Here is a 10,970-nt window from a genome sequence, read left to right on the forward strand (position 1 = left end):
AAAAAACGGCATTAAATGCTGAGTTCAGCAGGCGCAAAAGTGAGACAAGTAAATTAGATGACTGCAGAGTTCTGTCTGTGGTAAAGAAGGCACTGGTTTCATTGGCTCCTGGAGGCAGCTGCAGTAAAGGCCTGATAAAGCATCTCAAGGGAGGAAACTCGTCATTTGGCCATGTCCATCGGTTCCAGACTTCAAGCGATCATTAATTGCAAAGGATTTTCATTAAATAATTAATTGTAATTATGTTACTTTATTTAATTAATTAAGAGCTTCCCCAAACTGGTATGTGTGTATGTAAACAGCTGATATTCCTGAATGCTTAAAGCCACAAATATTTGTCAAACCTCTGGAATTAAAGCTGCCCTTTGCTCACAACTTCAGTGTTTCATTTACAATTCAATGTGGTGGTGTTCAGAGGCCAAATGGCAAAAATTGATATCTTTGTTCATAAATGTATGGATCTAACTGTACAGTGTCAGTTTAACTTTTTAAACTTCATTACAAATGAAAATTCTCACAATATTATATTATTCACAAACATAATAATAATACTTGTCAAATCGCTGTGGTGTATATATCATTTGTGGGGTGTGGTTGGAGTGTGCACTATACCATCGTTGGTTATTTTCCTGTTAAAGCACATCTCATGTCTTGATTTATTCACTTCATGTGGCAGTACACTATATGGCTATAACTTCTTCCCAAATCTGACACAAAAGTGAAAGAATACAGTTCCAACTTTAGTTCAATTTGAACTAAAATGTGTTCCAGCATGACCATGTGCACAAAATAATCCATAATCCTCCATGAAGTGTCCTGCACAGAGCATTGATCTTAACTGCACTAAACACCTGGAAATACAACTGTATTTCAAATCGAGTTTCTTTAGAATATATTATTTGTAGAATATAATGGGAAACTAGTTCTAAATGAAGAATGAACCATGTTGCAGAAAAAGAACAAGTGATGACTAAAAAATTCTTTTTTTAAATTTATTTATTCAATATCCCCGTTTTATGTTTCAATTATAAAAACGTAAAACTTGTTCATTATATTGTATCATATGGGTGGGAGTGAGCATTTGAAAAAATATTGCATGGACAGTAGCTCATGTTTCTTTTCACAATTAGTTGTACCATATTAGCAAAGTCAGTAAGCATAAGTTGGTGTGTATTAATGTACACACCCTGTGAACATAGACAGTTTTTGCTGTATTTCCACAAACAAGCAATGCATAATTATAGCACCTTGAGAAAATAGTTTGCAATTTTCCCTTTAGCCAAAACCTTGCATACTCTATATTAATAATAATCAATATGTCAATAATTAAATAACATCAACTGATTTCTGTAAAACCCATATTCATTCAAATAAACATCATGGGAATAACTGCAAGGCTGGATTTCGCAATTTAAAGTAAAATAATAATGAATGATTGCTCTCCACGACATTCTGTGTAACAACAAATATGGCTCATAATATGTTTTTTCCTATGAATAGAAAAAAAAAATCCTATAAATATGAAAAAATAAATTACGTTCTGAGTGCATCCAGCAAACACTGACAGCATCAGAAACAGCATCAGTTCTGAGATGTCTAAAACTAAAATGTCCGAACATTACACAGCATTGTTTTTTCAGCAGTCTTTGAGATGACTGTGCCACTCCAGTTGTAAGAATGAAAGCGTATTTCTCCTAGACAGGGTGTTGGAATTTTTTTTATTGCAGCCATTCATTTGACTTTTACTCACAAGTAAAAGTAATCAAATGCACCTGAAGTGTGTCCTTGTCCCTTTTCAGTCTTTTTCTTTTTGTGGTGCTTAAATCGTGCCCACTAATTAAGACTCAAGATGCTTGTTTTGTGCAGGTTCCTGGTGTGTCTTGTAAATTTACTTTAGACCTAAAAATAGAAAATAAATAAGCCTTTAGTTTATCATTGCTCTTGAGGTCCTTTTGGAATGCTGAATTAGAGCTGAAAGTTCTACTTACCTGTTATGTGTCATGTGACTTTTGACCAGCTGTCCAGCCGCAAGAGCAGCCATCAGCGATATCTCCCCTGCCATCACAGTGGCACACACGACTCTGGCAAGCTGCCGGGCATTCTCACCGGGACACATCTCACTGGCACCTTGCACACCCAACATCTGAGAGGGGAAAAAAAACATTTTCGAGTCTGAGTTACAGAACATCATATACTCAGGTATGGCCTTATTTTCTGATCAGACTTGGTCTTAACAATCATCCAGTGGTCAAAACAGACTTAGAGTTTGGTATCGAATATGGGTTTAGTGATCACATTTTAAGGCAACTTTAAGGCCTGTACATTTTGTATTCCTAGAAGGAGTTTTCAGCTCATGTCTAGGGGAGTTAACTTGCTGTTTATACAAACCCTGCTTTTGAAAGTCATATCCACTACTTTACTATCACTTAATGAAGCAATATAAAAAAAAATTGCTAGGTTTTTAATAATGTCACAACAACATACAGTACACTATCCTTTCATTTCTTCATATTCTGCTTCCAAAAAGCCAGACTTTCTAATATTTAGACTTTCTAATATTTAGACTTTCTAATCAGGCTTTCTGGAGGACTTTTCGGCTCTCTTTTTTGCACGTTTTTGTGCGTGCGTGCATGCATGTGCGCGCATGTGTGCGTGCCCTACGATGAATTTTTTTTTAATCGGATCTTTAAGCACTTGTGTCTGGGGCAGCACAATTTAATTAAAATATTATAGTGCGCTTATTTGACACGTATTGTGATTGCAATTTAAACACAATTACAATTTTGTTTTCAAAACTATTCATCTAGACTACAAGCAATTAATGGCAGAAATGATCTTTTTGACAAACCTATGCTTATATTACCTGTAATAAATTACAGCCTTTTGATTTAAATAATTGTGCCAGGCCATATTATGATCTCGATTTTTATGTGATTAATTGTGTAGCACTAAGCCAGTCTACATATTTAATACATTTTAATTGACTTTAATATGAAAAAATAAAGTGGCTCAAGACTTTTGCACAGTACTGAATACTAACATAAATAATGAACACCTACCATGTGGCTGGACATTTTAAATATAGTGTAGCTTAAATGCTATTCAGACCTGTATTTATCGCTGCCTACTGTTCTTGTCACTCGGGACAGATTAAATACCAAGCATAAACGGGGACAAAGGCTTTCCTAACTGGACTCTATCTGACAGAGACTTCTAATACTGTGGGAATTGTCCACCAACCAAATAATATCTAGCTAACTCCTTGTAGTGGTCCCTCTTTGCTGATGGACAGCATGAAGGTACTACATACTGTAAAACAATAGATTGGCTATAATGTATACTGTACATATTCAGTAGGAATACATAATAAACGGGTGGCTGAGTGAGCCTTAAACAGTGTAGAGACCTGCAGACATGCTTGCTGAGGTGCCAGATTGGTGCCTCCTCCTACAGTGCCTAGCTCGATAGAAGGCATGGTACAGCTGATGTAGAGATCGTCTCCTGTGGGTCCTGCTGCTTCCATTAGAGTAATACAGTTAGAGCTGCCCACTGTCTGAGCTGGGTCCTGGCAAAATAATATTCCTGATTACTTTCATATCAACCTTGTTTCCTCCAAAACCTTAAAGCATAAATGGTTAGGTGCAAAGTTTCATCGCAATGTCTATTACCTGTCCACATGCGATGTACATGGCAGCAACAATGTTGGCGGCATGAGCATTGTAGCCCCCGATACTTCCTGCCATGGCAGAACCCACAAGGTTTTTACTGATATTTAGATCCACCAGAGCTTCTGTACTAGTCTTTAAAACCTGCGATAAAAGTTTAACATCATTACAAATTTTCCCCATTTTGTGATACTAAAAGTGCATATTCGAATCGCTTGAAGAACTACCTCTCCAACAACCCGAGCAGGTATGATAGCTTCACACACCACGGACTTGCCCCTGCCCTCAATCCAGTTAATAGCAGCTGGTTTTTTATCAGTGCAGTAGTTCCCACTAACTGCCAAGATCTGCAGCTCAGGGAATTCTTCTTTAAGCCTAGCCAGAGCCTGTTCTGTTCCCTAAGAACCCAAAATAGCAAATAATCCTGATGAGATTTAAAATAAAAAATTAATGAATGACATTCTAGAATGACTTTCTAATGTCTTAGAATATATTAAATTGCATTACCTTTGAGATCATGTTCATCCCCATGGCGTCTCCTGTTTGGGACTGGAAGCGGATGTACAGGTTACGTGAAGCAAGGCCAATCAGGAGCTTCTCTAAACGAGCAAACCTGGGAAAGAAGCAGGAGCAAGATTGAAATCTGTTACTTTACATTTTAATAAAATATACTTCATCTGTTACGTTATGTGTTTTTCTTTGCGCTTACCTACTAGTGTGGTCAAATGCCTCTTTAATGCACTTGTAGCCCTCTGGACTCTCTAGCCAGGCCTTGACCTCAGCAGCCTTGCAGGCAGAAGGTAAGCGAACCACAGGGCCACGGGTCATACCATCAGCCAAAAGCCTGCTGCTGACCCCACCAGACAGCTGTTAGAGAAACAACCGGAATATGTCAAGGTTTTCAACATTGAATATTCTGTAATGTCCTGGTTAAACATATTTATAGTGATATGATTTACCGCTATTGCTCTGCAGCCTCGATTCGTGCTTGCCACAAGACAGCCCTCAGTTGTGGCTAACGGGACCTGGAACTGCTTTCCGTCCAACATCAGAGGACCTGCGACACCCACTGGAATAGGCATATAACCAATGATGTTCTCACAGCATGTTCCCATCACCTGTAAAAAATAAGAAGCCATGAATAGTGTCCTCCTAGTTACCGAACTGGTGTAAATAGAAAAGAATATTTCTGTTTACCTCAGAGTAGTTGTAGTCTTTGTATGGAAGGCCGGTGAGTGCAGAAGTCTTAGGAAGCTTGGGGTGGAGCATCTTCCTACGGATCATCACCCCTCTCTCTGGGTTCTCCATTACTGCCTCCAGCTTGTAGGCAGGAATGTGCTTTGCATTTACTAACAACATAACCTCAGCATCACTCAGGTATCGGGCACCCATCTGTGGAATCACAAATTGTTCTCATGTAATCATGCACGGGACTCTTACATAATATATTTAAAGAAGGGACGATTGTTGAAGTCGCAAGAGGTTTCCGATCTTCTTTGCACGTCATACGCTAATAAGTTAAGAGTATGTGAGTAAGTAATGTGGGCAAGCTCATTAGAGATTACATGGGTCACAACCAAGGATACAATGAACCCTAGGTTCTGTAGGTGCTCTGTTAAAAGTAAGGAACTACTGTACGTACATCAACGATAACGGTTTAAAACTGTAGACAGGCTGCTTGACTAAAAATACATTTCCATGGCGTCCTCACCTGTGGGTCTTTCAGGATGGTCAAGCACGTTTCTACCGGCCTGGGCTCTGACGGGATGCTGGGCTGAGGCTCCACCACAACATTGCTGTCCATGGTTTCCCCTTCTCCCACCACAAACATGCTTTTAGGAGTTGGCTCAATCTTCATAGGCAAAGGCTTTATCACTAAATCTAACAAATGAAAAATTGCATTGGTTTAGAGATTTAAATTTCATTGAATGTAACATTTCACACAATGGCTAAATCAGTAAGCAGATGTTAAAGTGGTAAGATGAATCTAAAACATAAATTCCTACCTCTTTCTTCTTTAGTGATGACAGGAGGAGAAGGTGGAGGAGCAGTGGGCTTCTCAGTCTTAATAGTGCAGCGAGTCACGTCCTTCCTGCAGCCCTGATCAGGACGACATCGTTGTGTGAGCATGGTGGTGGGAGCAGAGACTTTAAGAGACAGCGTAGATTCTGTTTCCACCTGCTCAAAGAAGATGTACTTCACGGCCAGGAAAAGGGCAAGACCTAAAGTGATGACCTGCTCAATGTCCATGCTGATCATTCTGCAAAGATACATATTTATTTATTATTAAATATACAATTCAAAAGGAATACACAGGAAAGTAAATATAACCTATTACCATGTGTTTTTTATTTATTTATTTATTTTTACATTTTTAGCTGCTAATCCAAAACTTACTTACCTGGACAGGTAGAACTGCCACAAGGGCATATCTGGCTCAATCCTCTTGGGTGAATTTAAACTCATTTCCATTTGGGGAACATCCAGACTTCTGTTCGAAGATGCAGGATCCGCAATCCATCGGCTATGAGCGTGAACCATCACCAGGCCAAGAGACTGCAAAGGAAATCGGAAAATAGTATTGTACAAATGTCTCATCTTCTAGAAACATTCATACAAAGACATTATGGTGGTGATGTCAATTGGTAGAAGATGCTTAGATTTTAGTCTTTATACATTACTAGATTAATCACTTCTACTATAGCTTTTTTTTTGTTAATTCAATAACTAACATTAGTATTATAACCTAGAAGTTGTTAGCATTTATTTGTAGCTAGGTGAGCTTAACCAATATTTTAGTTAGTTAAAAAAAAAATAATAATATAAATGTATATAAAAATTTCTAAAGAGTTTAAGTAACAACCACTGGACTGGGTCCTTACACATTTGTAAATTCACACAGAATTACACATATCCCGTTTTAACTGTTTATATATTTATTCTTTATAATAATATTCCTTTTTTTGTTTTTTATTCATTATTTTGTCCTATACCAAAATCGTTACTCTTTTTTTACTTATCATTTTATATATATATAACTGTATGTTCATCCTTTTTATGATTAAAAAATATTCAAGTATGTTATAATTTATAGCAAATGTCCATTTTGTACCATGATCATCTTGACTCTCTGTGTAACCGGATTGGGTTTGTTGTCCTCCTCTTCCTCCAGGACACGGGAGAAGTGGCTCAGCTGCCAGATAGGATGTCCCTCTCTGCTTTCCCTGGATAACTTTGTTAAATACATTTTAGAAAATTAAAACTCACATTATTTGACACATGAAAACAACGCATAGTACACTATATAGGCATAAATTCACTTACCTCAAGCACTAACGAGACACAGGCTGGGAAGAACGTCATGAAGGCAAAGTAGTTGGCGAGGACAGACATGCATCCAAAGCCGCACATGATCTCAAGCTGACGAACACCTGTGATTGATCAGAAAAGGGATGTTCACATTGAACTTCATGTTAAATTTGACTTATGATAAGCAGTTTATTCATTTTCTATCACTGAAATACAAGCTGTAATACAAATCACAGGTTTAGACTAATCCACTCCTTTTAATATGTACTTAAATGAGGGACATCCCACATAAGAATGCTACAGTAATAATAAACTGGAATTGTAAAAAAAAAAAAAATTATAACAAAAACATAATTTACATGATTGTCCACAGTGTAAGTTATAATAAAAAATAAGTCTTGTTAAATACTGAAATAAAGTAGTAATCTCTTGCACATTGATGTTGTTTAGGAGGTTAAAAACACCTTTAAGGGATGTCATGATTTTGGAAAATTACACACCTTATTATGTTCTCTTATTTCCTACAGTACCATCTCTTATATATACCTGATTTATTGCATCCAGGGTGGTTGCAGAATGATATACAGGAATAAGTACCTGACATGGTCCCTACACCAATCACTAGACACTCCACCAAAGCATCCAGAGTAAACGTTGGGCCCAGTACAGCCATTCCTTTGCTTATGTTTTCTCTAACTTCATCCTGTAGCATAAAAAAAATCCTAAATTAACATCACTATTTCTAAACGTAAATATTTACATTACAATATCCCTACAACATATAAAAAAGTTCATCATTTAGATACAGAGCAGCCAGATGAGCAATGTGATGTCATGTACCTGTGAGTTTGAACTTAGAGCAAATTTTGCCAGAGCACAGGCTTTGGAAAGGTCAATCAGGAGCAAGAAGAATGGCAATGCCTCACTGTAAGACGAATGAAGAATATGATATTGTTTATCATCACACAGAGACTATACTTCTTAAATAGCATAAAAACATGGCAGTTTACGTACTTTAAACCAGTCAGCTCCTTATCCAAGAAATGAATCACAACAGTGCTGAACACAAAGCTGGAGAAGATGGTGAAAAGCCCAGCAATACCTAAAAAAAATAAAAATAAAAGGAAATTAACGTCAGATATACTGTAGATTCCAATCTGTTGACTACATGAATCCAAATTTATAAACCCTACCCAGTATGTACTTTGATCCAATTTGCCGAAGATTTTGAAATTGGAAGTAAATGTAGACAATGGCAATGCATCTTGTGATTGTCAGAATGATGATGTCACTGCTGAGGACTTGCTGCGTACGTAAACATTATAAAAAATGTCAACAATTGCATGTAATAATACAATTCACAAACAATAATCGCCATAGATTTTGATCATGATGCATCACACCTCTTCATACTTGGGGCAATCAAAGTTCCAACCACAAATGCAGTTATTGCCAGTGAACATGTTCATGGACATCATGCAGATGGTGAGAGTCACAGTGGCCACAATCACCTCCCAGGGGTGGGAGGCCACAAACAGGCCGTGGAGTCGGAAAAGTCTGCTTAGCATTTTGATGTATTACTGGATGAGAAAGGGTAAAGAAAATAAAGGAATAAAAGGCATAAATGATAATCTTGTCAGACAGGACTGATTTGATGGACCTGATGAATACCGGGATATTTTTTTAAAAATTACCGCCCAGATTCAAATCATGACATATTGTAAATAAAGGTCTTATGGAAGAAAATCTGTTAATTATAAAAAAAAACACATTTACCGAGTGTTTATCAAACTATTAGTAACTTAATAAGTTGACAAACCTATCTGGGATTAAGAAAGAAGGATTACAAATAATGATGTGCCTGCCAAATTGGCGTTCCCAAATTGCCAGTATAGTGTAAATGTGAGTGTTTGTATGTGTGTGCCCTGTGATGTATCGGCACCATATTGAGAAAGTACCCCGACTCATGCGCTAAGTTTCCTGAGATACGCTCTTAGGATTTTAAGTATCTGCAAGTACTTAAGTAACAGTAACTGTCACCAACTTAAAATCTTTCAGACTAGTGATTTTGTGTCTGACGTCATAGGCAATAGGGCACTGGTGGCTTAGGTGTTGTAAAAGGTCGGGGTTCGAGTCCCAAACCCTGAATGAACTGTCTGTCCCAAGCACAGATAAAATGGGAAGGTTACGTCAGGAAGGACATCTGGTGTAAAACCTGTGCCAAGTTTGTGTGCGGACTGGATGTTCCACTGTGGCGACCCATTGCCAGAAGCAGGCGAAAGACCAACAACAATTTCTTTGAATTGCAACAACTAAAAAAAATTATGATTACTGTTAAATAGTATGAGTTAGGATACTCATTAATGCAAATAAAGAATGATTTATATGAGTGAGTACAAAAAACTCAAAAACCGATAGTTTCCTTAAAATGTAAAACATCCTCAAAACCAACTTATTCGTGTTTACAGTGTGTATACAGGATTAAGCAGTATAGATGGTGAGTGTACCTGCTAAATGTCTTTAAATGTAAAATGTGAGACTGCTAAAAAAAAAAAGCTGTCACTTGGAAATGTACTGTGAATATTAGAGGACATTTGCTGCTGTGTTTCTAACGGCCATTATAATTTACAAATGGACACAAGCCTCACTCCAGCACAAAGTATATAAGCATAATGCAGAGTAAATGCTCTGTATAACTATGTTCTAGCATTTAAGATGTCATACTGTCTGTAGTTGTAATATTAATGTAGTGCATAATAGACAAAAAAAAAAAAAAATCTGCAAGGTTGTCATGAAAATATGAATAAATCACATCAGCCTTTTAAAATCCACAATCAGTCATCTGATCAAATGTAAATCAGTGCTCAGGACTTACCTGTGCCAGGGACAGGGTGGATATAATGCACCAATAATGCGGAGATGTGAAATAGACCGTAACGTATTAACCCAGGGGTGAAGTGTGAGGATGGTAAGAGTTCCACGCAGCCTGTTTGTGTTGTTAGGAGAAAGCGGACAGAATTAATCCATCGCAGTCTGTTAAAGTGAGCTCTCCGGTACTGAAGCCAATCACCTTCCGCCGGCCCCCTGTAACGCGTGTGGAGCGATGGCACGGCACTGCGTCACTCCTGCACGGAGCCAATCACATACACGGACCGAAGACACGAACGCGCCAGCCACGCCCACTGACACTGTCGCTTTTAGAAGGCGTTAACTCTGCGAGGACGCGTGATCTCGCCATCACTTACATCAGAAGGGGCTTGATTTGTCCCTGTCGATTTACTTACATACAGTACAATATACTACAGTAATAACAGCGCTATAAAACATATCGCTTCAGAAATTGTCATTCAACGTTTCTGAATAAGAATAAACTGTTGATCAAAGTCAATATTTGAAATGAAACCCTTTGTTCTTATTTTAAATTGAAAAAGTCTAAATACGACCACCTAGAGCTACATAGTTGTACAGTCTTTTAAGAAAATCAATTGTTACGTTTTACTGAGCATGTTAGTGTGTCACAGTTCTTCTGTAAACTCCTTTTGCAGCTATTATGAATCCATCTATACCCTGTGTACCCAGAGCATAAGAGGTGCACGCTGGATGGACATTATGAACTATTATTATTAATATTATTATTACATATTCTATAAATTCTTTTTGGTCATATAACATGCATGACATGGTGTGTGTGTGTGTGTGTGTGTGTGTGTACACAGTGCCGTGAAAAAGGGACCTTCTGATATTTTTTATTTTATATTTTATATTTTTTATGTTTATCACTCACTTTGACAACTTTGCTCTGACAAGCAGAAAAGTTATTTGCTGTGACTGAACGATACAATCATCCTTCTGTTTGTTGAAGTTTTCAATGAACAAACGAATAAACAAACATGCAATGCAATGCAACAATTAGGCCAAAATAAATGTATTTATAAGTATTGTTGTGTTTTTTTGTCGTTGTTGCATATTTGTTACATTTAATTGGTTCAGATTATG

At 37.4% G+C, this 10,970-nt stretch overlaps 1 protein-coding gene across 1 annotated transcript; it reads right to left on the reverse strand.

The window, feature by feature from the left end:
- Nucleotides 1-1,012: 1,012 nt before the first annotated feature.
- On the reverse strand, nucleotides 1,013-10,016 carry hmgcra (3-hydroxy-3-methylglutaryl-CoA reductase a). Its single transcript, XM_053480426.1, has 20 exons — nucleotides 9,850-10,016; nucleotides 8,378-8,554; nucleotides 8,168-8,279; nucleotides 7,989-8,076; nucleotides 7,815-7,899; nucleotides 7,572-7,677; nucleotides 6,990-7,096; nucleotides 6,778-6,897; nucleotides 6,067-6,221; nucleotides 5,672-5,925; nucleotides 5,377-5,546; nucleotides 4,863-5,057; nucleotides 4,625-4,783; nucleotides 4,375-4,532; nucleotides 4,173-4,278; nucleotides 3,893-4,063; nucleotides 3,669-3,809; nucleotides 3,407-3,565; nucleotides 1,989-2,143; nucleotides 1,013-1,899 (listed from the first exon to the last, which is right to left on the reverse strand). The coding sequence occupies exons 2-20, from the start codon at nucleotides 8,540-8,542 to the stop codon at nucleotides 1,845-1,847; spliced, it is 2,661 nt and encodes an 886-aa protein (XP_053336401.1). The 5' UTR covers nucleotides 8,543-8,554; nucleotides 9,850-10,016; the 3' UTR covers nucleotides 1,013-1,844.
- Nucleotides 10,017-10,970: the final 954 nt, after the last annotated feature.

The sequence above is a fragment of the Clarias gariepinus genome, chromosome 21 (genome assembly GCF_024256425.1).
Source record: "Clarias gariepinus isolate MV-2021 ecotype Netherlands chromosome 21, CGAR_prim_01v2, whole genome shotgun sequence".
Lineage (NCBI taxonomy): Eukaryota > Metazoa > Chordata > Actinopteri > Siluriformes > Clariidae > Clarias > Clarias gariepinus.